The sequence below is a fragment of the Galeopterus variegatus genome, unplaced genomic scaffold (genome assembly GCF_000696425.1).
Source record: "Galeopterus variegatus unplaced genomic scaffold, G_variegatus-3.0.2 Scaffold879, whole genome shotgun sequence".
NCBI lineage: Eukaryota > Metazoa > Chordata > Mammalia > Dermoptera > Cynocephalidae > Galeopterus > Galeopterus variegatus.
The window spans coordinates 268,334-296,333 of NW_007726990.1; the positions used below are offsets into that span (position 1 = coordinate 268,334).

A 28,000-nucleotide genomic window follows, 5' to 3' on the forward strand; every position below is an offset into this window, starting at 1 on the left:
GAGGCTCATAAAGATTGTTTGTTAAAGTAAATAAAAAGAGTAATATTGTTTCACTGTAGTCTGAGAATCACACTCGCTGCAATTATTTTTCCCATGTATTCTTCCTAGCAGTCTGCCACACATTTCTCATTTTAAGCCATTGAAAAACTGCACCAAAGTTTCTATTTAAATTTGCTCAAAAAGCAAATTCAGAAAATTGGTCGAAAACCAAGAAATTACGTAGTCTAACTCCATTATTTGCTAAATTATACAAAATAATAATAATAATAATAATAAGGCAAAGATCTATTGGTTTCCAAAGCTCACACAGAGAACCCTCTGGAATTTAATAAACCACACCATAGAAAATCCACCACTTTCTCCATTTGTAATGAAAAACCAAAGCTTCACTTTTTCAAAAAAACGAGTCTTTTTAGAAACTGGGAGCAGAACCACTGTACAACTACTAAACCGCAGGGAACAAAAACTCCCAGTACATTCTGGAGTGATATCCCGGCCAAACCGGCTGGCAGCCAATCGACGTGACCCGGGCAAGAGTTGGTACAGCAGAGTATTTAGTTCGGCCCCCTCTAGAATGAAGACGCTTTGGGACATTCTCCAATGAGAGCCGCTTAGAGGTTGGGGCGTGGTCTCAAGGGCGCGGACAGTTTGGCTCTGGATAATGGGAAGTGTGCGCTGATTGGCCGGGCTTCTTACCTCTACAGACCAGCCCTCTTTGGGCTGCGGCTGCAATCCATCAAAAGAACTGCACCAATCAGCGGCGAAAAGCCCCCTCTACCTCCCACCCGCGGGAAAGCCCCGCCCTTCAATATATTGCTCAGGAGGTCCGTCGCAGCCCCTTTGGCTCCTAGTTTACCCCGGCTAGGGCAGTGTCGTCTTGGCGGCACTGCGGAGACCTCCACCCAGGACGGCTCCCCCTCCCCGGGCCACTCCCCTCTGGCCCGCGAGTCCCCTCGCCTCGTAGACCTCTCGAATCTGATATCGTGGGGTGAGGTGAGAGCAGGCCCGGGGAGGGTGGTTACCACTGAGGAGCCGCAGTCGCTATCAAGGTGAGCTGGGACTGCGGGGTCGACGCCGGATTGCGGGTGAAGATTAGGGTTAGGGGCGCGGGGTGAGGCGTAGGTCTGGCCTGCGCTTTTTTTTCTCCATTAACTCTCCCGCTGCTGCTGTGAGTGCAAGCCCAGGCTAGTCCGAGCCTGGAGGGGCGGAGCCGAATCAGTGTTCTCGAGGTGTCTTAGTATTTTGCCGGCCCAGTCCCAGGGACCAGCCCAGAGGCGAAAGAGCGGGGTTCACGAAGTTAGTGGTTCCGCGATTGCCCTGCCTTCCTGTCTTTAAATTGGTGTAGGGAGGGACCGTCCGTGTATCCAGGGTTTAGCTTCTACCCGGGACATAGATGTGTTATATACACTTAAATTAATTAAATTCCCGGGTTCATCTTGCAGACCGGGTTAGCCCCCGGCCCCGCTAAGTGTTCCCATAGCACCTTTTTAAGTTTCCTTTCCTAACTCCAATAAAATTTAACTATTATTGAGCACTGTGTGCCAAGCACTGTAATGCATTCATTGAATCGTCTTGTTTAATCTTCACATTCAGAGGCAGATATTGTTACTCTCATTTTACAGATGTAGAAATAAGCTCATTATTATTGTCCAGTGTTTAAGCATCTACCATATGTGTTAAGCTCTTTACGTGATTTCATTTAATCCACACAAGTATATGAGGTATAATAACCTTATCCCCACTTTACAAATGAGTAGCTAAGAAAAATTAACTTGGATAGTTCACATTGTTAATATATGGAAGAATACATACCACCTGATTTCAGCGTTCTGGTATCCTTAGTGTCTAGTCATGATTATCAATTGACAATGAATAATTTGAACAAGTATTTATTGAAGATTTGCAATCTTTTTTTAAAGGGCATGGTCCCTGTCCTCAAGGAACTCACAATATAGGATTTGACCAGCCTGTAGAAGGGAAAAAAATCTAAGCCATTTTGCAATGGCTTAGATTCACCAGCCCCATTGTGTGTGTGTGGGGGGGGGGGGGGGGGGGGGGTAAGGCTTGTGTTATAAAGCTCTTCTTGACACAATGCAAAGATGACCAAGGAAAGCAGAAAGGGCTACTCTTACACTCCTTTCTGGGTTTTGTTCTATATATAGATGATAGAGGTACTGACAACAACTGACTCTCAGAAACTGCTACACCAGCTAAATGCACTGTTGGAACAGGAGTCTAGATGTCAGCCAAAGGTCTGTGGCTTGAGAGTAATTGAGTCTGCACACGATAATGGCCTCAGAATGACTGCAAAGCTAAGGGACTTTGAAGTAAAAGATCTTCTTAGTCTAACTCAGTTCTTTGGCTTCGACACGGAGACATTTTCTCTAGCTGTGAATATACTGGACAGATTCCTGTCTAAAATGAAGGTATGTTTAAAGCAACATTACCCTGAGTATCTCAATTTTGCTCAATGTGTTTTGGAGATGGAATTTCCAACCTTTGGATGGTATTCATAAACTTGACCTTTTTTATTTTCAGCAAGTAGTCGAAACACTATGGTAATTTTACATACTACAGCATTAATATGCTTCCTTATCATAATCAAGAGTTATGCATCATTAGACTTAAATCTTAGATGAAAAATAGTCTAATATCAATTAATTGCAGACTCTCCCAGTAGGAAAGTTGACTGTTTTTAAAAACCTATCTTGATAGCTTAGATATTTTCATTTATTTACTGTCATTTTTAGATTTAAAGAAATTTGTTAGAGGCAGAATGCTAGATTGTGGTTAAGAATTAGGATATATTTCTTAATCATTACCTATATATAAAGTTCTAATTGTTTTAGCCTTAGACCTGGTCAAGTATTGCTTACGGTTGGCATTTCCAGATTAAATTTGCCTGCAGTAGAGAGTATCTTCTGAAAAGAGGAGCATTTATATAATTATTTCCCCATACTGGATAAATAAGACAGCTATGTAGCTTTCAGAGCTTAACTGTTAAAAATATACCTCTGCCTTCTCTGTATGTCCATGGTCATTGGAGGATAATGAGATGTGACAGTTAAAAATGAGTCATATTTTAGTCCTCAGTACCTAACACAATGCTTCATATATAGAAGGAACTCCATATTTGCTCAGTTGAATGGTTCAAGATACTTGTTCAACAGACTGATTAAACAACTCCGTAGACACCAGGTGTGGGCACTACTTTTGAATCTATAAATATTGCACGAATGAATAATATACAGCTGTCCCTCAAGTGTAATACAGTCTTATGTGGGAATAAGATGGTTGTACTGGTAACTATCATCGAATACAAATCATAATAAGAAAAATAATTACATATGCCCTTAAAAAAGAGGTATAAATATATTGCTGAATGGGTTACAAGGAGAGAGAAGAGAGATTGGTAAAAGCTTCATTTGAGCTGGAACTTAAAGACTGATAGAATTCTGACTGTGCGTCACAGTGCAACATTCAGAAAATGATGAATAAGTGGAAAAGATATTGGTAGTGGACAGAACTTTACAGGCAGAGTAAACAGTATGTATGATAGTACTTAAAAACTTTTATATGTGTTACTACAAAGAAAACAGCCTGGAAAAAAATACAATGCCCTGGAAAAAAATTTTGTGAATAAGCTGTAAGGTGTTTTAGTCCTCACATAAGTCATTGACCAGTTAACTTATTTGGTCAAACTAGAAGACAGTCCTTACTTATAGTTCTACAGTGATAAACAGGCTTTTTCTATGCTAAAGCCAAACATGCTGAAACTTAGTCCCGTTATTCAAAAATTGGTTCCAAATCTGGTACATAGAGTTGACAGGCTAGAGTTTAGGAATGAGTGGATCATGTTAAAGTCTATCACAGCTGAGAAATATGAGGGTACTTCAAAAAGTTCATGGAAAAATAGAATTAAAAGATAATACAAATCCTTCCATGAACTTTTTGAAGTACCCTCCTATACCTCAGATACATTTTCGTAATGATGGGTCTGAGTTCTAGATTATCCTTTAAGTGGAGTAAGGTGGAGACATGGGTTTATTGTTTTTTGTTGTTGCTTTAGGTACAGCCCAAGCACCTTGGGTGTGTTGGACTGAGCTGTTTCTATTTGGCTGTAAAATCTATAGAAGAGGAAAAGAATGTCCCATTGGCTACTGACTTGATCAGAATAAGTCAGTATAGGTTCACGGTTTCAGACTTGATGAGAATGGAAAAGATTGTATTGGAGAAAGTGTGTTGGAAAGTCAAAGCTACTACTGCCTTTCAATTTCTGCAATTTTATTATTCACTCATTCAAGAGAACTTGCCATTTGAAAGGTATGTGAACTTTGTTTTGAACAAAGAAGGTTTGAAATTCAGAATGGTATTATCTGGATATTTCATAAAGTCAATATTCTTGTAGAATTCAAATTATAGACAGTAAAATGACAGTTGTGGCTTCTTGAACTTTACTGTCCAGCAGAGTGAAAAGACTTTCAGTTGTCCATAGCTTCATGAAGACTAATTCTTGGCATTAAAGGACATTTCAAATTTATAGAACCTAGTTGGTAAGACTCTAATATAAATTTATGGAAATAGGACCTGCAGTAGATGCAGAAATAGATTAAAAGGAAAATAAATCTTGATATTTGTGGCATGATACTGTTCTTTTTATTTTTTTGGCCCAAATCATTTAAAACTCATGTATGGTGCCCTTAGGAAGTTAATATCTCTGATGGAAGGGGAATTCCTTTACTTCAAATATTTTTTTTTTCTTTTGGTGGCTGGATGGTACTGGGATCCAAACCCTTGACCTTGGTTTTATAATACCATGCTCTAACCAACTGAGCCAACCAGCCAGCCCCAAATAATTTACTTTCTGCGATGTGTGCATAAGCTTCACTTTAAACATTGACTTATTGTTTTTCTGAAAACGTCTCTTGTCTAGTTGTAATATTATCTCTATAAAATTAATTCCGTTTTCTTTTTAAAGGAGAAATAGCCTTAATTTTGAAAGACTAGAAGCTCAACTTAAGGCATGTCACTGTAGGATCATGTTTTCTAAAGCAAAGGTAAATATTTTAGAAAGATTAAACCTACTTATATAGTCCTATTTTTATATTTGATGTTTACTTTAAATTTCTCTTTTATTTAGCCTTCTGTGTTGGCGTTGTCTATCATTACATTGGAGATCCAAGCACAGAACTGTGTAGAGTTAACAGAAGGAGCAGAATGTCTTCAGAAACATTCCAGGGTATGTCAAGGTCATAGCTGTAAAAGAAACTAAACTACCTGTATGAGCTCCTGAAGTAAAATGGGATGTCATATGTTTATTTGAAACTTAAGTAGCTATCCTTAAATTTTTTTGATGAGGAAAGATATGTTAATAGGATCACATTTATTACTGTAGTAAAATACAGTGGAACTTTAATTTTTAAAAATTTATTTACAGATAAATGGCAGAGATTTGACCTTCTGGCAAGAGCTCGTATCCAAGTGTTTAACTGAATATTCATCAAACAAATGTTCCAAACCAAATGTTCAGAAGTTAAAATGGATTGTTTCTGGGCGTACTGCACGGCAATTGAAGCATAGTTACTACAGAATAACTCACCTTCCAACAATCCCTGAAATGGTTCCTTAATTGGTAAGTTTGGTTCATTGTTATTCTCCATATAGAGAAAAATTTCCAATGCTATAATTCTCTTCTATAATTGAAGAATTTAAAATATTATCTTCAAATACATAAAATGACTTTAGAATAGCCACAGGAAAAAATGACTTCACGGATCTAATCAGCTAATATTTGAAGGTGTTTACTACATACAAGGTACAATACCCTAAGAGTAAGGAATTAACCTCATGTGTATGCTAGCCATTTCATTAAATTATGAACTTAGAAAACAGCATCCTCCTTAGTAGCCTGAATTTTTAAAGTTGGACTAAAATAGTAATTTTTATTGCATAATATCTTGCTGTATGTAGACCCAACTTCTGGCTCATTTAAAGTTACACAAGCCTAAGAAGGACGAGACCATAAGTTTGAACCATATATGAACTAATTTAAGACTATTAGCTTATAAGCAAAATTAAAATGAACATGGATATTGTACTTACAAAGATATAGCAGATGGTCTCCACTTTGGGTGTCTGGAAACTGCCAAGGGGTCTCAACATATAGTTGCATATCATTTCTATAGCAGTTGGACTACTTTAAAGTAGTTTTATGCATAAAAATGTAAACTTGGTCACTGCATATATGATATACATTCTTGCCATCTAAATTTCTTAACTCATAGGGATGATTTTTTTCTACTCAAAACTAAATGTTATTTAATACGTCTACATATGAACCTTAAATATGAACAGTTCATTTTTTACAGTTAACATAAGCAAACTTCTGATAAGTTGTTTTTGTTGTTGTTTATTTAAATAGGATTATTACAGTAACTAAAAACTCTTCTCTGAAGCCTCTCTCCACAACCCTGGGCTACGGATGCCATGTTGTGATGGATTTTAAGCTATGAAGCCTCAAAACATTACAACTAGATTTAGCATTGATGTTCTCATTCTGGGAAAACTGCCTAATTAATATATGCTGTAGCGGAATTATGTTTAGATTTTAATTCATCTGTGAAACATTCAAATCAAAGCTAAAAGCATAAATGTGAAACGTTAATAACAAGCCTGAGAAGGTAAACTGTGAATCTTCATTTCTAACATTGATCTTTCTATATTGGATCAATATATTGTATTTAGGTGGTACAGAAAATGGTAACCTACTTAAATGTTAAATTTTAAATTGAGGTTTAGCTCAAAACCAACATTTCACAAATGCACTTTTAAGGCACAAGGGTTAATATTCTAAGCAGTGTAAATGGTTTCTTGGCACCTGTAGTGCAAGTAATAGATAATCCAGAGATGTGGACTTTATTGCTATCTGGTGATTACATTTAAGTTTGAAGGCATTTTATATAAGGAAAAAATACAGACCTAGTAAGTTTGGCATAGTCATTAAGTTATCTTTAATATTTTTTCTAGAAAACAGGTGATGTTTGTATCCATGATGAAAAATTTTATACAAAATTTACTGCCTCAATCTACTTCATCGAGAAAATTAGTTTCTTTTTTATTAGTGACTCAAAATAAATTATCACTCTGAAAACTTGCATTACCTCAGTAAAGTTCAGGCTAGATTTAACACTCCAGATGTTTTTACTAAAGAGATTTTTATAAAACTACCATTACTTCTAATTTAGAATTTTGTTTAAAGGAAGAGAATGTACTTGTTAAATGCCCCTACTATGCCAAAACAAAGTGTTAAGAACAGTAAGTAGGCACCTTCATAATTATGACGTCACTAAGGTATTGTTCAGGATTTTTCATGTCAGTGAGTGAATGTAAGTTAGTAGGTTTACGGTGTTGAAGTTTTCTATATGGTTACTCAGTGCAAAGTGTAGCCTGAGTCCATCCAGAATGGCTGTAACCAATTTTGACATCATGTTGTGGATAAATAAGCACTGAAAAATAAACCAAAGAACCACATTATATCTTATCCTTAACATTTATGAACCATGTTTTATGGATAACTTCAGTTTTCCCAAAAGGCTGATATATTTCAATATTTTGAATACATCAGTGTTAATTTTGAGTTGGCACAGGTAACCTAACCAACTACCATTATGTTTTGGTACTAAGTGATATACCTTTCAATAAAGTTATTGAAATGCAGTCCTTTGTTGGGTGTTTTAGTTTTTCTCCTGATTTAATTACTTTAGCAGTGTGATAACAGAACTATGATAAAACTATCTCTATTTAGTATACTTAAACTTAGCAGTAAAATAAGATGCATAGTAGCAGAAACAATAAAATCTCTTTATAGTATGGCTATTACCTAATTGATACTTTATTTTCTAATAGTTTTTAAAACAGACACAGATAATGACATATAAATATGCTTAATGTGCACTAACAAGTTGGTGTTTATGTATTATTAATCACTTTTGTCATTTATATTCATCACTATTATGAATGCTAGTCTTAATACAAATTTACTCTTAGATTGAGCCCACCTGAAGTTCTGTGCAAACCCTCTTACCTAATTAAACAACATTCCAGTTAATGATATGTAACTGTCAACTATTATGTTAGCTTTCTTGGATCAATTAGTAATAATTATTGGAACTGAAACAATTAATATCTGATTTTGAGCTGTTATTGATTGGTTAGACTAACAAGACATCTTATAAATTGTACATAGAAAGGAATTACTGATAAAAGAAAAACTTATAAAAGTAGACTTGCACTTGACTCTGAGTAGACATATTTAATAACATCTCTTTTCACATTTTATTTTTTAAAAAGGTATCCTTATATATATATCCAACTATGAGACATGCTATTGAAAAACAACAGACATTTCTGATCTAATGTGTGTGACTGGCAATGATAGCTTTTACTGTCAGTTACTATTGCTAGATGTTTGTCATGAATCATCTCATGTAATTCTCTAAACAGAACAAGGTTATCACAAATTACAAATGAACCAGAGCCAGAGATGCTAAGACATTTGCCCCTGGTCACGTACCTTATACTTGGAGGTGAGATTCAATCCAGGTAGTTCTGTCTCCAGAGGCTGTGCTCTTAACCACTCTGCACAATACCTCCCCCCAAATAGAAGATTATTTGGACTTATGTGAAATTGTGTAATTTCCAGTCAAAACTATATTCTGGTCACATTAACTTAAGTGCTATATCATCATGATCACAGATGAACAACAACACTCAAAGAATTTATTTTCTCTATTTTATACTAATAATTTTTGTGAAATGTGTTACCAAGGGCCGGCCCGTGGCTCACTCAGGAGAGTGTGGTGCTGATAAAACCAAGGCCACGGGGTCAGATCCCATATAGGGATGGCCTGTTAGCTCACTTGGGAGAGCGTGGTGCTTACAACACCAAGTCAAGGGTTAACATCCCCTTACCGGTCATCTTTAAAAAAAAAAAAAAAAGTGTTACCAAGGATAAAGAGAGTGATTATATAATGATAAAATCAATTCACCAAGATGACATAATGATCTTAGATGTGTAAGCACCTAATACCAGAGCTTAAAAATACATGAAACAAAACGTGACAGCACTGAAAGAAGAAATGGACAAAGCTTCAATTATAGTTGGAGACTTTCTCTCACTAATCTATAAAATTACTAGAAAATTAGCAAAGAAGTATAATAACTGAATAATACCAGCAACAAGCTAGTCCTAATTGACATAAAACATGTTATCCTAAATCAGAATAAACATTCTTTTCAAGTGTACATGGAACATGCACCAAGACAGACCATATCCTGGGTCTTAAAACAAACCTGAACAAATTTCAAAGAACTAAAATCATACAACGTATGTTCTGTGACCATAAACTAGAAATCAATAATAGATAACAGGAAAATGTCCAAACACTTGGAAATTAAACAAGACTTCCAAATAATTAATGGCTCTAAGGGGAAGTATCAAAAGAAATTAGAAGACATATTAAACCGAATGAAAATGAAAATATCAATGTGTGTAATGCACGTAAACCAATAATCAGTATTTACAGCACCAATTGCTTCTATTACATAAGAAAAAAGGTCTCAAATCAATACTCTAAGCTTCCACTTTAAGAAAATGAGGGGGGGGGGAAGCAAAATAAACCCAAAACAAGCAGAAAGAAGAAAGTAATTTAAAAAGGGTGTGTGGGGGCAGGGGGACACCAATAAAATTTTAAAACATTAACAATAGAGAAAAATCAACAAAACTAAAAACTAGTTCTTCAAAAATAGCAATAAGTTGATAAATCTCTATCAAGACTAACAGAAAAACTAAATTATCAATCTTAGGAAAGAAATAGGAGATTCTACTACAGATACTAAAGACATTAAAAGGACACTAAGAAATTATCACGAACAACTCCATGTACATAGAGTTAGATGAAATAAACCAACTCCTTGAAAGACACAACCAAAACTTAAATAAAATGAACTAGATAACCTGAATAAGTTGGGTAGTTATTGTTTAAATGGAATCCATTGTTTAAAACCTTACTGGCAAGTTCAAAGAAGAATTAACATAAACTTTACAAACTTCTTCAGAATGTAGAAGAATAACATTCCAATTCATTTTATAAGGCCAGAATTAACAAGATAACAAATCAAATAAAGATAATACAAGAGAAAAAACTATTGAGCAATATCCCAAATGAATGTAGATATATGAACTGAATACGCCATGACCAAGTTTGGGATGGCACGAGAGGGAGAGATTCAGCTGTTCCAAAATTCTAAAATTAATCAATATAGTATATCATAGTAACAGTCTAAAAAAAAAAAAATGATCAAATCAATTGATATAGAAAAAGCATTTGAGTATTCAGGGTCTTTTGTTCCACACAAATGTTAGGATTGCTTTTTCTATTTCTGTGAAGAATGTCATTGATATTTTGACAGGGATTGTATTGAATCTATAGATTGCATTGGGCAGTATGGTCATTTTGACAATATTAATTCTTCTGATCCATGACCATTGAAAGTCTATTTTTTGGTGCCCTCTTTAAGTTCTTTCCTCAGCGTTTTGTAGTTTTCATTGCAGAGATCTTTTACCTCGGTTAAATTTATTCCTAGGTATTTTGTTTGTAGCTATTATAAATGGGATTGCTTTCTGATTTTTCAGCTAGTTCATTGTTGCTGTATAGAAATGCTTCTGATTTTTATATGGTGATTTTCTTATCCTGCAACTTTACTAACTTTGTTGATCAGTTCTAAGAATATTTTTGGCCAAGTGTTTAGATTTTCCTATATATAAGATCATTTCATCTGCAAACAGGGACAATTTCACTTCCTCTTTTCTAATTTATATGCCCTTTATTTCTTTCTATTGCCTAATTGCTCTGGCTAGAACTACAGAATTATGTTAATAAGAGTGGTGAGAACGGGCCTCCTTGTCTTGTTCATGGGCTTAGAGAAAAGCTTTCAACTTTTCCCCATTCAGTATGTTATAGCTGTGGGTTTGTCATATATGGCCCTTATTGTGTTGAGATATTTTCCTTCTACACCTAATTTGTTAAAGAGTTTTTATCATGAAGCAATGTTGAATTTTATCAAGTGCTTTTTCTGTATCTATTGAGGTGATCATATGGTTTTTTCCCTTCATTGTGTTGATGTTGTCTATCACACTCATTTATGTATATTGAACAAACCTTGCAGCTCTGGGATAAATCCCACTTGATCATGATCTAAACAATCCTGAGCAAAACGAACAAAGCTTGAGGCATTACAGTGCCTGACTTCAAAATATACTACAAAGCTATTGTAGTCAAAACAGCATGTTGCATAAAAACAGACACATGGACCAATGGAACAGAATAGAAAACCCAGAAATAAGTCCATGTTATCTATAGCCAACTGATTTTTGACAAAGGATGCCAAGAACATACACTGGGGGAAGGATAGCCTCTCTAATAAATAGTTCTGGGAAAACTAGATATCCATATTTAGAAGACTGAAACTAAACCCCTATCTCTCATGATATACCAAATTCAACTCAAAATAGATTAAAGACTTAAGTGTTAAGACCTGGAACTATAAAACTACTAGAAGAAAACAGAGGAAACACACCAAGACATTGGTCTGGAAAAAATTTTATGGAGATGACTTATAAAGCACAGGCCAACAATAAACATAATGGGATTACATCAAACTAAAAAGTTTCTGCAGAGCAAAAGGGACAATCAACAGAGCAAAGAGGCAACCAGCAGAATGGGAGAAAATATTTGTCAACTATTTACCAACAAGGGTTTAATATCCAGAATATACAAGGAACTTAAACAACTCAACAGCAAAAAACAAATAATACAATTAAAAAAAATGAACAAATGACCTGAATCGACATTTCTCAAAAGAAGACATACAAATGGCCAACAGGTATATGAAAAAATGCTCTACATCACTAATCATCAGGGAAATGCAAATCAAAACCACAATGAGATCATCTCATCCCAGTTAGAATGGCTATTATCAGGTGAGGATGTGGAAAAAAGGGAACTCTTACACACTGTTGGTGAGAATGTAAATTAGTACAGCCATTATGGAAAACAGTATGGAGGTTCCTCAAAAAACTAAAAATAGAACTACCTTAGAATCCAGTAATCCCACTGCTGGGTATTTACCCAAAGGAAAGGAAATAAGCATACTGAAGAGATATCTGCAACCCCTTTATTACAGCACTATTCACAAGAGCCAAGATATGGAATCAACCTAGGTGTCCATTAGACAGATGAATAGACAATATGGTATATATACACAAAGGAATACTATTCAGCCATGAAAAAGAATGAAATCCTGTCATTTGCAGCAATACAGAAGAGTCTGGAGGATGTTAGGTTAAGTGAAATAAGTCAGGCATGGAAAAGTAAATACTGCATGTTCTCACTCATGTGGGAGCTTAAAAAAAAAGTTGATCTTTTATAAATAAAGAGGAGAAGAACTGTGGATGCTGAAAGGGGAGAGGGTGAGGGGAATAGAAGTTGGTTAATAGACACAAAATCACAACTAGACAGGAAAAATAAGTTCTAATAGTGTACAGCAGTTCTAGCTATCTATAATTAGCAATTATTTATTGTATGTTTTCACACGGCTAGAAGAGAGAAGCTCAACTGTTTTCAACATGAAGAAATGATAGTTTTACAATGATGAATATGCTAATTATCCTGTCTTGATTATCGCAAATTGTATACATGTATTGAAACATAATTTTGTATCCCATAAATATGAAGTAAATACATGTCAATTAAAAAAAATCCTTTTGAAAAAAAAAGGCATTTGAGAAAATTCAATATCCACTCATGACAGAAATTCAGCTAACTAAGAATTGTAACAAGAACTTCCTCAATGTGATAAAGGGCATATATGAAAAATCTAGGGCTAACATAATACTTAATGGGGAAAGACAATGCTTTCATAAACCCTAAGATCCAGAACAAGACAAAGATGGCACTTTCTGCACTTTATTGTTCTAGCCAGTGCAATCAAGCAAGAAAAAGATCTAGAAAGGATAAAATAAAACTGTTCCTATTTATGGTTTATGTAGAAACCACAAGGAATCAAGAACAAAAATACTCCTAGAATTAACCACTGAGTTTAGCAAGGAAACAATACAAAGTCATCAATAAAAATCAGACATTTATACACACTAGCAATAAGCAAAAGGATAACCAAATCTTAAAAGCAAAACCATTTACAATAGCTCCAAAAAAATGAACACTTAGGAACAAATCTAACAAAAGATGTAAAGGATCTATAAGCTGAGAAATGCACAAAGTGCTGATGACTGAAATCAAAGAGGTCCTAAACAGAGACACCCCATGTTCATGGACTGGAAGACTCCTAAAGTTCCATTCAAAACCCCAGCAGGATTTTTTGTAGATACAGACTAACTGATTTTAAACTTTATATGGAAAGACAAAGAAACTAAAACAGCCAAAACAATTAAAGAATAATGTTAAAGGAATCATGCTACCCAGTCTTGTCTTACTATAAAGCTACAATAATCACAGCAATGTGGTATGGGTGAAAGGACAGACACATAGATTTATGGGACATAGAGTCCAAAAACAGACTCACATAAATAGCTACTGATTTCTGACAAAGGTGCAAAGACAATTCAATGGGAAATGGATGTCTTTTCAACAAAGAATTTTGAAACAATTGGACATCCATATGCAAAAGAATGAACCTCCACCTAAACTTCACAGCTTATACAAAAATTAACTTAAAACGGGCCACAGATATAAATGTAAAAAATAAAATTATAAAGCTTTTAGAAGGAAACAAAGGGAAAAATCCTTATAATCTAGGGTGAGGGAAAAAGTTCTTAAACATGACCCCAAAAGCATAAGCCACCAACAGCATTATGAATTAAGACTTCATCAAAATTAAAAATTTTTGTGCTTCAAAATATACCATCAAGAAAGTGAAAAGAATCTACAGAATAGGATAATTTATCTCTAATAAGGGATTTATATCTAGAATATGTAAACAACTCTCACTACTCAATAACAAGACAATCCAACTAACTAATGGGCAAAGGATATAAACAAACATTTCTCCAAGGAAGAAATACACATGGTCAATAGCACAAGACAGAATGCTCAACATAATTAGTCATCAAGGAAATGCAAATCAAAACCAGAGATACCAAAGTATCACTTTGAATCAAAGGCAGATGACTAGTGATAGCACAGAGAAACTGGAACCCTTGTACACTGCTGGTGGGAATGTAAAATGGTACAGCCACTTTGGAAAATAATCTGGCAGTTCTTCAAATGATTACACATAGTTACCATATAACCTAAATATTCTAGGTAAGAAATGAAAACACATATGCACATAAAAACCTGTACACAAATGTTTATAGCAGCATTAGTCAGCATAGCCAAAAGGTGGAAATACCCTGAACATCTATCAATTTACAAATGGATAAAATGTGATTAATACAGACATACAATGGAATATTACTGACATAAAAATGAATATAATGATACATGCTAGAACATGGATGAACTTCGAAAACATTATAAGTGAAAGAAGCCAGTAACAAAAGACCACATTTTATATGATTCCATGTACATCAAATGTCCAAAACAAAGAGATCTATGAGACAAAAGGTAAATTAGTTGCTGCTTGGCTGGCAGGGGGAGATAACAGGAGCCAGGAATAATAAAAGGTTTCTATTTGAGATGATAAAGATGTTCCAAAACTAACTACAGAAATGGTTGCGTATGTCTGGGTACATACTAAAAAAAAACTACTGAATTATACATTTTAAATGGGTGAAATATATGGTATGCAAATTAAGTCTCAATAAAACTGTTTTAGAAAAAGTTTACATATGATTGCATTTATATGACATTTTTGAAAAAACAAAACTATACAGATAGAGACTAGATCAGTGGTTTCCAGGGTTTAGGGGCTGGGAATAGGGTGTGACTACAAAGAGACAGCATGAGGAAGTTTTTATGGTCACTGAACTGTTCAATATCCTAACTATGGAAGTGTTAAATATACATATATGGGTAAATCAAAAAGTTCATGGAAAAATAGAATTAAAAGATAAAACAAATCTGTCCATGAATTCTGAAGTACCCTTGTATGTGTTTAAAGTCACTGAACTATACAACAAAAAAAGTTAATTTTACTGTATGTTTATTCCAAATACATTTTTTAAAATATCAAAAAGAGAAGCCAATTAAAAGAAAAAAGCCTCTTCCCCAATAATCCATTCCTAAAATTATTGGGTAAAATGAGCAAGACAGGTGTTATAGGGTGGGAAGGCTGCAGTGGCCTACAGTGAGGTGTTGGGGTGCAAGCAGGGTAAGGAGGACATCCCTGCTCAGCACATGATGGAGCCTAAGTAGGGTGAGGAAGACATTCACATGGGGAGATGACCTACAATAGGGAGTCAAATACATTAAGGACAATAGGAAGCCGGTTTCCCACTGCTATTGAAGGGAGTTAAAAATATGGAAAGGGAGGAAACTAAAATAAACCCCATGGGATTAGGATAGAAAGTTAGAATTGAACACATAGTTTTCAATATATATGGATATAAAAATACAGATGTAAATACATGCACTATGTATACACACCAACAGTAATTGCACTCTAGCACACAGATCTTGGCTTTTAAATACCATTATCCATTAAAGAGAACCCGGGCTTTTTGGAAAAATGGCTGATTCCTGGGCTGGGGCAGGGAAAGCATAATGAGCCTGGTATATTTTGTGCCAGAGAGTAAGAAATCGCTCCAATAATGATAAGGACATGTCAAAAGGACACATAAACCACCTAATATGGGCTTTTGCCAGGCAAACGTACGGCAATTTTGAGAATAAAAGAATTTTAAACTACTGAATAAAAGAAGAAATCATGAGTCTCTACAGATATAGAAAGTTTGATGAGAAACAAAATAATACTTGAAACTATCTTCTCACAAAATAATTAATATATAAAGAGTAACTTTACAGTGAAGTCTGTCAGACATTACCGTAATCAGTGATCTAAGTAACACCATAAGAAATGGGACAAATTGAAATTATCAATCCATGATAGGATGCAGTAAGAACACATCATCCTTATCATTCCTTCCAGAGATGCTTAGTGTGAATCTAATCATGAGTATTAGACAAAACTCACAGTAAGGGATACTTAATAGAACTAGCCTCTAATCTTCAAAAGTGCCAGTGTTGTGAAAGTTAAAGAAAAAATGAGAACTTGTTCCATACCAAAGTGGACTAAAGACATCTGACATCTAAAGACAAGGCATGATTCCGACTGGATCTTCCTGCTATAAAGGACATTATTGGGACAATCGGTTCAATGTGAATGTCTGAGGATTAGACGGTAATAATGTGTCAATGTAAATTTCTTGCTTTTAGTGGGTACATTGTAGGTTGGCTGGTTAGCTCAGTTGGTTAGAGTGCAACCTTATAACACCAAGGTCACGAGTTCGGATCCCTGTACCAGCCAGCCGCCAAAAAAAAACTAATGGGTGCATTGTAGTTATGTAAGAGAATGTCCTTTGAAGCGAGTGAACACTAAAGTATTCAGAGGTAATGGGGCATCATGTCCTCATCTTATTCACAAATGGTTCAGGAAGAAAAAATTCTGTGTACTTGTAGTAACTTTTCTATGTATTTAAGATTTAAAATATTTTAAGAATTAAAAAGACCATAAAAAGGATGAAATAAAACTTCAGTAGACAATTTCTACCTTTATGTCTGGATCACTGAAGATCAAACTGACTTACAATAAGTGACCTTAATTTTCTTTTTACCACTAATAAAGGACTCGCTCAATAACTATATTCACTTTGCTGCTTCTTTTGTATTAATCCACTCCTATTTTTAGATTTTTAACTATTTTTCAATTTCTTAACATAACTAATCCCTCAAGGAATAATATGCTAATTAAGAAATTTTCATTAACTCTTAAAATTTACTTACTCAAAATACATTTGTAGATTTTTTTCCTTTCTTAAATATTTTTTTGAGTACTATAATTCCCTTGTGTGAATTGGTATACTTAGACAAAGGGGTACACAACCCCTAGTTAGAAAACTTTATTGAACATTTCTCCTGCATCCCACTTGTCAAAAGAAAAACTTAATTTTTCCTGAAGGCATCCTTTCATTTCACATGATCTATACCCTAATAATTTTTGTATTAAAAATACACTTAAATATGAAATTAGTAAAATGCAGCATATAAAACTTCATGCTGGGCAAAAACAAGTCCAAAAAAAGGTTACCACATATCCACAGAATAGCTTCCACAGTACGTTTTCTATGTAAATCATATTTAAATGCAAATTTTAGAACCATATTTAAATATATTTTGTAATTTGTTAACTGTAGGCATCGAAATATTTCTTTGACCACATATTCTGATCTTTTGATCAAGCTTGCAACATCTGCTAGGATCCACACAATGCAGCAAAGAAACCCAGCAATTATTTCTCAAGGTTTGAGAAATCTGGTCCACCTTTAGTGTAGTTTCCTGAGATTTCTGCTCCACTGAAGTCAAAACCAGGATTCTAAAAGATATGAAAAAAAATAATAAAATAAAGCTTATAAGGGAAAATACCAGTATGAAGTGGCAACTGACAAAAAGAAGAAATATAAATGGCCAACGAATACATGAAAAGATACCAAAAACAAACTTCACGGTAATCACCAAAATGGAATTTAAAACTAAAGTATTTTTCAACTTTCAAAATTACAAATACTTAGAATGTCGATATTTACATTACAATGTTGGCAAATGTATGGGAAAACATATACTTCGACATCAGTATGGAAACAGATCTTAACGGCCAGTGTTTTTTAGGGGAGCTAACTATATGCCATGCAGAGTTCTAAGAGCTATACATATATCAACTTCTTTAACTCTCACAACAATCCTATGAAGTAAGCACTACCTCAGGCTTTTAGCCTTTTTGGTGGGGCCATATCATTTATTCAACAAACATTTATTGAGCTCATACTGTTTGTAAGACACCATTAGAGGCATGTGGAATTCAAGAGTGAACAAAACAAAGATCCCTGTTCTAGTGGAGCTTACGTTCTAGCAGCAGGAGATAAATAATAAAATGCACAAATTATCCAGTATAGGTGCTGCCAAACTTTTCTGTAAGAAGCCAGGTAGTAAATATTTTAGGCTTTATATGCCACACAGTGTCTACATGAAACTACTATATGAAAGATAATATACAAACAAATGAGCAGCATAGCTGTGTTCCAGTAAAACTTTACTCATAAAAACAGGTGGTGGGCCAGTTTTGGCCCATGGGCCATACCTGTAGTTTGCCAACCCCTGATCTAGTGTCTTAAAAGTTCAGTGCTACACATACAAAAGAGTAGGACAGTGTAAGACAAGATTATAGTTTTTAAGTGGGATGATCAAAGTATGCTTTAAAGGACTTGAAAACAATGAAAAAAATGGCAAGCTATAGAAGAGTATTGCAGTGAAAAGGACAGTGAAGAAATAGGCTAGCATGTTTAAGAAACAACAGGACAGTATGGGTAGAGCAGAATAACTGAGGCAGACAGCAGTGAGAGATAAGGTCAGGGAGATAATGGAGTCCGCTATTAGAAAGGGCCTTGTAAAAGAGGAAGGACTTGCTGAGTTCTGAGAAGTGACATGCTCTGACTTGCATTTTAAAAGGACTTCTCTAACTGCTATTTTTAGAAGACTGCAGCTGGGCTAGGGTAGAAGGGAGGAGACCAATTAGTAGGTTATTAGAGAAATCCAGGCAAGGCCTTAAAGGTGGTCCAGATAAGAGTGGTGGTAGAGGTGGTGGTAAGAAGTGGTCAATATATTTGTAAAGTATTGCCAATAAAATTTCCTAATAAATTGGAAAGGGTGTGAGAGAGGAAGGAATTCCAATTTTTTCAACATGTGCAACTAGTTTCCATCAACTGAGATGAGAAGGCTAGATGTAGAACAAATATGGGAGGGAAGTTGGGGTGTTCAATTTGGGCATGTTGAGTTTGATACGTCTGTCAGATAGCCAAGTGGAGATGTTGAATAGGCCCTACTGGATATACAGGTCCAAAATTAAGGACAGTAGTCTAAGCTAGAAATATACATCTAGAAATCATTAACATATAGATGGGAAGTACCCACTAAAACTTTAAAAGTGCTTTGATCTAGTAACTCCTCTCCTAGATATCTAAAAGATATCTTGGAACACAGAGATGAAAACACTGGCTTAGTTTAAAACAGAGAAAAATGGAGAAATCTACATTGTGGCAAAGGGGAATAGCGAAATAGATAATTATGATACATCCAAATTAGAAAACACTCTGAAGCAGCTAAAAAGAATGAATTTTGTCTGTATGTACTAGTAAGGAAAGAGACCTGAGACATACCATTAAATGAAAAAGTAACATGAAGAACAATACACACAGTGTTATCCACCATTTATGTTAAAAACAAAACAAGCCAGTATATGAGATGAGAATGAGAAAGAGGCATGCAATGGGGGTGGGGGTTGTGAACCCTTCACTTTTTTATACTATGTAAGTCTACACTGGCTTAATTTTTATAAGAGTTTATTCATGTACTACTGATGTACATTAAGTAAATGTAAACTCAGAAATCATAGAATACCAATAAATTCCTCTCAAGAAAATTTTTAAAAAATCAAATCCATACACATAAAATGGCCATTTTTCTAACCATTTACTTAAAAACTTCCTCTAAAGAATTTTTGTAACTTTACATTGAGGTTTAATTTCAAATAATAGTATTTATTCTATGATTTTTAGATACATAACTACACATATTTATACATTCATGTGACTTACTTCTTTCTGAAATCTCTCTAATGTAAGCTTTCTCTGCATTTGGTCTTGCACCCAAGGATCAGCTGCATATTCAGATTCTAGAAGAGAAGTCCAACAATTTGCTGCATCTCTCTTTGTCTTTGTAAGAACAATACGAACCATTTTTCTATCCTCTAAAGAAAAAAAACACAAAGAAAGGAGAGTTACCATTAAATTATATATTTTTCAAAAACCATTAGGTAATCTTGGCATGCAATTGTTTTCAACACGTTTCTAGTACTATATATTTCAAAGTTGCAAAGACAAAAGGGGACAAGATACTAAGTTCCAAGACAAAATTAATTTAAAAAAAGATTCTATAAATTATAATAGATTACCCTTACCCAAAGTCCATGTTCCCTCATCAGCTATTGTAGAATCAAAGAGTTTACCCTGAAAAAGAAACATATAAAGCACTAAAAATATAGCTTTTCATTAATTTTTATAAAGCTTTCATAATTAAGACTTATCTAATTTTCTATTTAATCCACATCTTATATCATTTCACCATATTTACAGGTGCTCAACTCTTAAGTTTCTTCCTGGCAAGTGAAATGGACCCTGGTTTACATTGCTTGGGATATTTACTACGACAAAGAACAAAGGGCTCTCTAAAGAAAGATCAGAACTCCTTAACTTCTAGAAGACATATAAATATTATTGATCACCAACCAGCCAAACGTGAAATACGTGAAAGGCTTTAATTTTACCAATCATCATGAACTACAACAGAGGATCTGTTAAAACTAGAAAGAAATTCTGTCTTTCAAAGTAAACTTTTAAAAACTGGTTCAATGTCTTTGTTGGGCAAATCCGTTAAATCAAATTTAAAGCACAAAGTGTAGATTTAATTGATGATTAGTTGTGACTAATTTTTCATAAACTAGTTTTAAGAAAAAAATAAGCAAAATATAAATTTAAAAGCAAATGCATAAACTCAAATCCATTTTAATTTGTTGCCAAATTTATGTAAAAATTAAAATGTAACTAAAAAAACCCACATTCTTTCATATGTCAATACTACTAATAAAAATCCTAGTGGTCTATATATGTACATCTAAACTCCCAGAGTTATTGCTAACTTCCCAAAGTTACTGGAGTTATCAAAGTTAATTTGAATTTTAGTTTAAAAACGGTGTTCAAGAAACTATGAATTGTACAATTACTCAGAAAGGTCATTAAGATACAAGTTGACATTGGGCCGAGCCCGTGGTGCACTCGGGAGAGTGCAGCGCTGGGAGCGCAGCAGCGCTCCCGCCGCGGGTTCGGATCCTATATAGGGATGACCGGTGCACTCACAGCGCTCACTGGCTGAGCGCGGTGCAGCCAGTCTCAAAAAGAACACACACAAAAAAGATACAAGTTGACATAAATCGATGTCTTTCATGCTCACCTTCTGAGGCACTAAAAGCACTTTTATATGAAACAGTTAACATATAGTGTGAGTTTATTACATACCAGGCACTACTCCAACCTCTTCATTCACACGGACAACATGTCATGCTTAAAGCAATCCTGAGAAAAGTACTATAATTATCACACTTGCTGATGAAGGTTTAGAGACACTGAATAATCTCTTGCCTGAGGTTAGAAAACTAGAAAACTGGCAGAGCCAGGTATCCTACCAAATAGTCTCCCCTTACCACTGCACCACATTGCCATCAAACATCTTGGGCATCTAATCTGAGAACAAAATCTAATTTCAATTTAATTTAACCACACGCTTAAGAAGGAAAAAGCGGGTCCCCGATCCAAAGGACTTCGGTGAAGAAAAAACAAAAGGGGTGCTGAGTATTTTCTTCACACACTTCTTCGCTCTTGCTTTACCATTCCACAAACAGGCAGTAGTTTTCTCATTTTAGATGAGAAAGTTAAGTCATCTTACATCATTTCTGAACATTCACCCCGTTATCCTATTCTTTATTTTCTTTGTTGGACTTTCCTATACCCGCCTACATATTAATCATGCTTCCCTACAGGAGCGAACCTTCTCCAGTGCAGGAACCTTATCTGTCCCGCTGTACTCCTGGCACTTAGATCAGTGCCTGGAAGTGTATATACGATATACTTTGTTCCTTTAACAACTTAGTTAATTTGTTCTCAGCTGAAGACCCTCAGAGGCGCAGAAGAGGCAGCTTGACTTAGTTTGATAATAAAGCACAAAAATGGGTTCCTCAAATTTCCACAATTCGGGACTTGCCCTTAGGACAGGGGCTCCAACCAGACCAAAACCAGGCCAATTTTATCGCTCTTCCTCTTTCTGCCAGCCAGAGGAACCATCCGACCCGACAAGAGTCACTCCACGGAAACAATGAACTTCAAAACTCGGGGATTTGCGGAGGCCGGGAGGAAACTGAGCACAAGCCCCGACCTGCCGCTACCTTGAGGATCTCGCGGCCACCCACGGCCAGCGCAACATGCCGGCTCTGCAGGCCGCACTGGATATCCTGGGCACGAGTCCCTGGCGGCACTTGAACTTCAATGAACACCTCCTCCAGGGTCTGGTACCACTGGCCCCACGGGGTCCCACATGGAACCACCCCACTGCGCTCCTCAAAAGGGGCCGACATTATCCAGGAACCTCCCGCCGTAGCCACACGGAGCGAGCCGAGCGCACGCGCGGAATCCCCTTGCTCCGGCTACGCCCAGGCTCTTCCGCTCGGGTCACTGCACATGCGCAGGATGCCAAGCTGCTGTTGCGGTGTGTGTTCGTTTTTCCCTTTCAAAGGCCATTTCCGGCACTGGCAGGGCCCGGTTTGAAAGAACTGAAATCCAGAGGAACTTAAATCTTAAGAACGCTGGGAGAGAGGTGGAACCTGTGAAGCAGAAACTCACCACACTGTCACCCATATGACGCCACAATACAGGTTTTCAGACTTCTCAGTTATGAAGTGCGTTTGCGCAAATGCAACCAGTGCATAAGTTACAATTAGTAACGACTGAAATGATTGGGGGGAGGGGAGGGAGTAGAGAACAGTAATAGTCTCCTATTGGCTGGTGGCCTAAACTCACAGGCTGCCTAATTGGACGCCGCTAGGACCCAGTGTGCATGCTCTTTTGATGTTACCGTGCGGGATTGGTGTGCCCAGGGTTCTGATTTTCTAATTGGCTAACGTCAGGGTGGGCGGGGAATGTGCGGAGAAATTTAAATTTGAAAGGAGTAGAGAGGTATAATCCGCGGGCAGTTGCCGCGGAGTGCTAACTTGCTTCGGTTTCTGGAGACGGTCGGCAGCATGTCTTTTCCTAAGGCGCCCTTAAAACGATTCAATGACCCTTCCGGTGGGTATAGGGGAAGGAGCTGGGGGACTGGAACTCTCACTCCGCTTTCCCCTCTTTGGTTCCCTACGTCGGAGGCAAGCAGGAGGCGATTTTAGGGCTGGAATGGGATTCATTCAGTTGATTCATTTTTATCATATATACTAAGCATATGCTACATGCCAAGTATTTTTATTCAGGATACTGATGATACAGCAGTGAGTAAATATGGAGACTACATTCAGGTGGGGAATACCGTAAATAAACAATTACTTCTGTAGAGAAACTAAATCAGGGGCAAGGGAATGGGAATGAGAAGGCATTGGTAGCTATTTGATAGTCAAGTGCAGGAAGGCCTCACTGATGAGAACATTTGAGTATTAATTTTCGTCTAAACTTGTGAATTTCTTTTGAATATTACATTTGGGCATAAAAGAAGGAAGATTGGTAATGGCAGTTTACTGGCATAAAATTATAGCAGTAGCACTTATTGAAAACACTGTAAATGTTTTTCATTTGGTTTTTCATTCTGATACTGACCACTTACAATGTACCCCAGGCACCATACTAAGTCTTTACATGGATTATTAGTTCTTTTTTAAATCCCCCAACAACCCTAAGAGGTAATCTTATTATTCATTGTTTTATTGATAATCTTACTATTCTTATTTTATTAAGACGGGGACTTAGATTTGCTCAATGTTATACAAACTGGCAGAACTGACGTATGAACCTAGGCTGCATAAATTCATCATGTGCTCCTACCTACTGCAGTGCATAAGCACAATAACCTGGAAGCCTTAGATGTGGTTGTTAGGGCATTCATCTTTTAGTAGATGATAACTGTGCTGAGACTGTGCTAAGGTCTCTCCTTCTAGTACTTATATGTATTTTGCATAACATGGATTTATAAATTTCCTGAGCCTCAACTTATCCATAAATTATCGTATAGAGTTCTTGTGAGGATTAAATAAAATAATATCCATAAAATGCTTAGTATAATTCCTGGCATTAGCAAGTGTTCAGAGTTCTTAGTATGGTTGCTTTTCTTCTGTGCATTCAAACTGCACTTGGCATCATCAGTAGGTCTGATGTATTGATGTTAGCCAGAGATGGATTATCACTATATTTTTTTATTCAAGGCTAATGAGGACTGGACAGTTTAAATTGCTTTATTCCTAGAAACCAATGGTAGTTACCTCAGTGACTCTCTTGGAGTAGAGTGGACACCAAATATTTCCCTATATTCAGTCCTTAATAACAAAGACATGTTGCTTGTTATTACATGATGTTCAACCCAAAACTATCTTAACTGTTCTGCTCAGTTGCCTGTGTTCTTTGACCCAATTGATATAAATGGCAAGATGATATTATTCTTCATAGAGGCCTTCTTTATAGTATCAAATGGATGCTATTTTTACATTTTAAAAAATGAAGCAGTTTATTGATATTTTTACATTTATATCCACTTTATTACGACGTTTTTAACTTAAGATTATACAAAACGTTAGATGAAACATTAATGTTTTATGTTTCCTCTAGGTTGCACACCATCTCCAGGTGCTTATGATGTTAAAACCTCAGAAGTATTAAAAGGACCAGTATCCTTTCAGAAATCACAAAGATTTAAAAAACAAAAAGGTAATGGATCCCAAAATAAAACAACGTTTATATGATTTTATAAGTTTTAAAGTTATGAATAACAATATTTAAGTATGAAAATACTGTATCATTTCTGAAAGTGTAAAGCTAGAACTATATTTAAATTTTCTTATTTGATGGATTTATGAAAGGGTCAAGTATAGAATAATGCTTTTATCATTACACTGTTGTATTACTGGGAAAATTAAGCAAGCCACTTGTATAAGCAAGACACTCATATATATGTATGTATATATATGTAGTTTCCCATTCGGTAATTGCCTTAACCTTTCTGTCAGGGAATGTCAGGAAAGTCAGAGAGGTGTGGGATGTGTAAAAAATATTGTGCAACTAATTATTTGGAAATGTACTATCAAGAAAAGAATAACTTTATGTTGCTTCATTAATAATTGCAATAAGAAATTTGAGTATTATGTTTTTTGTGTGGTTAAAACATGTAAACACCAACCATGATCTTTACAATTTATTTTTCTACAGAATCTCAACAAAATCTTAATGTTGATAAAGATACTACCTTGCCTGCTTCAGCTAGAAAAGCTAAAACTTTGGGATTAAAGGTGAGGAGCTTTTATATGCCACATGGTTTACTAACTGTATCATTAAAAACGTATCTGAAAGTTATTATATTTGATTAGAATGAGTTAAGTGTATAAATCAAAGTTGTAAGTAAATCTATAAACTGATGAAACAAGTTATCGTTAGGACTCTAGCAAGTTTTACATTTTTGCCTGGGTCATTACTAAATTCATTGCACTTAAATGTGCCTTTAGTTCGCTAATTACTAAATGGTATCCACTTGTCAGTCATTTCTGTATCTCGATAAATTTTACATTCCTAATTAGCCTTTAAAAATTATGCTATGCTTTGATTTGTTAGTTAGCACCATTTGAGTTGTTTTGCTTTTGTTTTTTTGTTTGCGGGGAAGAGTAAGTATTGTGAAGCAAAAAAAAAAAAAAAAAAAAATCCAGTGCCTAAAAGAGGTTTGCTACTCAGAAACTACTAAGGAGTGGTGGGAGATTAAATTCTCAATAGTTTTATTATATGGCTTGTACAAGAGCCTACTGTTACTGTTTTCATTGTCTCATATGCAAGCAAGTTGTACTTTCTTAAGCAGTTACACAAATTAATATTTTAATGTGAAAAGGATTCAGAGTTGAGAAACCAAAGCTCCAGGTTAAGCTTAGACTACTCATTCATTTGAGAGTTACCTAAGTCTCTTGTTCTATAATACAAAATTTATATATAATAAAAAAATCGTGGAAAATAGAATTAAAAGATAATATGAATCATTCCATGAACATTTTGAAGACCCCACTTATAGAGCTGTACTATCCAGTATGGAAGCGACTAGCCACATGTGGCTGTTGAACACTTTAAATGTGGCTAGTGCTACGGAAGAACAAAATGTTTAATATTATTTAATTTTAGTTAATGTATATTTTAAAACGTATTTGATTTTGTTAGTGGCAAACTTCTAGATGTTCTTGGAACTACTTGGGTATGTGAATCTACCTTTGTCTATATGCTTCATGAAATCTAAAAATAAATATTTTTGATGAAAATTCAGTATCTGAATTGAAATATGCTATGAGTATAAAATTCACAGCAAACTTTGAAGACTTAGTACAAAAAATATTAAACATATCATTAATAATTTTATACTAGTGACATGTTGAAATAATGTATTTGATATATATTGGGTTGAGTAAAATATATTAAAATTTCTTTTTAAATATTACTCCTAGAAAATTTAAAATACATATATGGCTTACATTATATTTTTATTGTGCAGGACTGATGTCGACACTCTTTTCTTGTACACTGATATAAATGGCTTGACTTGATTTTCTCAAGGAACAGTTCTGAAATTTTGAATTAATTATAGAATTTACAAATCCCCTTAAAAAACAAAATTACAAACAAGTTTGTGTAGAATCCCAAAATAATAGGTCTTCCCTGATAGAAAATGTCATAAACATAGAAACATATAGTACAGATTTTGTTCAAGGTCTTTATGTATTTTCTTCCATTTTTATATTGCTTTGCCTCCCATGGATTTTTCGCCCCTTTTCCCCTGGGTGACGGAGCCACCAAAGATTACTCAAAGCCCATCTCTTCTGAGCTGTGAGAAGCCCCCAAAAGGGGTTAATCTCCCGGAACCCTCAAGAGTGAGGCATTCCTTCCATTTGGGAAATTAAATAGGAATTGGGGTTTTCTTCCCACATTTATTCTCCAGACCAGGAAGTTACAGGAAGAGAACATAGGTGGGGTTTTTTCTAAGTACAATTTAACAAGTTTAACAATAGAAGCCGGTAACATTCGGTAAGAAAAGCAAGGTGACATTCTATAATGCAATTTTTCAAGAAGTTAAGTTGATCCACCAACAAAAGCTTGATCTTAGCAAGCATTCTCTTCTTACAGCAATTTCCCAGTATCTTTACATATCAATCAGTAACCTGTCTGTCTTTGAGCCAGCAACCTTGCTGTGTTACAATTCTTTATCTTACAACAGAGACTATAGCCTGAGGAAAATCTCCTGTCCTTTGCAAGGTCAGTATTTGAAACTGCAAGGCTTTAGAAAACCAGGCCCTGTGAAGTACATTTGCTTTATGCATACTCCACGTTTTAGATGGAAAAGATAGATATTCTATTTTTAACCATTGTGTCAGAAAGGTTGTTGGATACAAAAGGATGTAGTGTGAAAATATATGTTTTATGTAGAATAAAGGCAATGAGAAAATTAGAATCAATTTTGGACTGTTTCAGTTTTTCTTTATTTCTTTGTATCTGTATATTTATTTTCCTTTCTGAATATCAAAATTTAAGTTGATTTTTCTTTGTAAGATTGTTTTCTTTCCGAGATAACATACTAAATATTCAAAATGTGTTGCTATTCAACATTAGAAGGGAGGCAGTCAGTAGCTTTATTCATAAAGCTCTACCTATTCTTTCCACTGAGTGTATTCAAAAGAGCCAGATCTATTGGGTTCAAAACTTTCAAACCTGAAATATTTTGAGGGCCGGCCCAATGGCGCACTGTGCGCCGCTTGGGAGCGCGGTGGCGCTCCCGCCGAGGGTTCGGATCCCACATGCAGACCGGTTCCCGCTCACTGGCTGAGCGAGGTGTGGGAGCAACACCGAGGGTTGTGATCCCGTTGCCAGTCCCGGTCCGGTACGGGC

At 35.5% G+C, this 28,000-nt stretch overlaps 3 protein-coding genes across 3 annotated transcripts in view; 2 read left to right on the top strand and 1 right to left on the bottom strand.

The window, feature by feature from the left end:
* Positions 1 to 827: 827 nt before the first annotated feature.
* Positions 828 to 7,716, top strand: CCNG1 (cyclin G1). The gene is made up of 7 exons (XM_008573122.1): positions 828 to 1,049; positions 2,163 to 2,426; positions 4,070 to 4,323; positions 4,979 to 5,057; positions 5,141 to 5,239; positions 5,438 to 5,632; positions 6,422 to 7,716. Exons 2-6 carry the CDS (start codon positions 2,163 to 2,165, stop codon positions 5,627 to 5,629), a joined length of 888 nt encoding a protein of 295 aa, XP_008571344.1. The 5' UTR covers positions 828 to 1,049; the 3' UTR covers positions 5,630 to 5,632; positions 6,422 to 7,716.
* An 8,816-nt stretch (positions 7,717 to 16,532) lies between these two features.
* Positions 16,533 to 22,549, bottom strand: NUDCD2 (NudC domain containing 2). The gene is made up of 4 exons (XM_008573123.1): positions 22,285 to 22,549; positions 20,248 to 20,296; positions 19,886 to 20,037; positions 16,533 to 17,610 (listed from the first exon to the last, which is right to left on the bottom strand). Exons 1-4 carry the CDS (start codon positions 22,471 to 22,473, stop codon positions 17,527 to 17,529), a joined length of 474 nt encoding a protein of 157 aa, XP_008571345.1. The 5' UTR covers positions 22,474 to 22,549; the 3' UTR covers positions 16,533 to 17,526.
* Positions 22,550 to 22,559: 10 nt separating this feature from the next.
* The window catches only part of HMMR (hyaluronan-mediated motility receptor (RHAMM)), a 29,120-nt gene continuing 23,679 nt past the window's right edge, over positions 22,560 to 28,000 (top strand). The window contains exons 1-3 of the mRNA XM_008573124.1: positions 22,560 to 22,794; positions 24,701 to 24,799; positions 25,298 to 25,377. The gene's annotated coding sequence lies outside the window, so the exon portion shown is untranslated. The remainder of the gene's footprint in view (positions 22,795 to 24,700; positions 24,800 to 25,297; positions 25,378 to 28,000) is intronic.

What these genes read in the sequence shown, in the direction of transcription:
- NUDCD2 (XM_008573123.1), bottom strand. Translation starts at nt 22,473, where the DNA reads ATGTCGGCCCCTTTTGAGGAGCGCAGTGGGGTGGTTCCATGTGGGACC. An exon ending in GTGGCCGCGAGATCCTCAAG is followed by an intron (nt 20,297 to 22,284) that starts GTAGCGGCAGGT and finishes TTTCTTTTTCAG; the next exon opens with GGTAAACTCTTTGATTCTAC. An exon ending in TAGAGAGATTTCAGAAAGAA is followed by an intron (nt 17,611 to 19,885) that starts GTAAGTCACATG and finishes CATATCTTTTAG; the next exon opens with AATCCTGGTTTTGACTTCAG.
- CCNG1 (XM_008573122.1), top strand. Translation starts at nt 2,163, where the DNA reads ATGATAGAGGTACTGACAACAACTGACTCTCAGAAACTGCTACACCAG. An exon ending in GATTCCTGTCTAAAATGAAG is followed by an intron (nt 2,427 to 4,069) that starts GTATGTTTAAAG and finishes TTGTTGCTTTAG; the next exon opens with GTACAGCCCAAGCACCTTGG. An exon ending in GTCTTCAGAAACATTCCAGG is followed by an intron (nt 5,240 to 5,437) that starts GTATGTCAAGGT and finishes ATTTATTTACAG; the next exon opens with ATAAATGGCAGAGATTTGAC.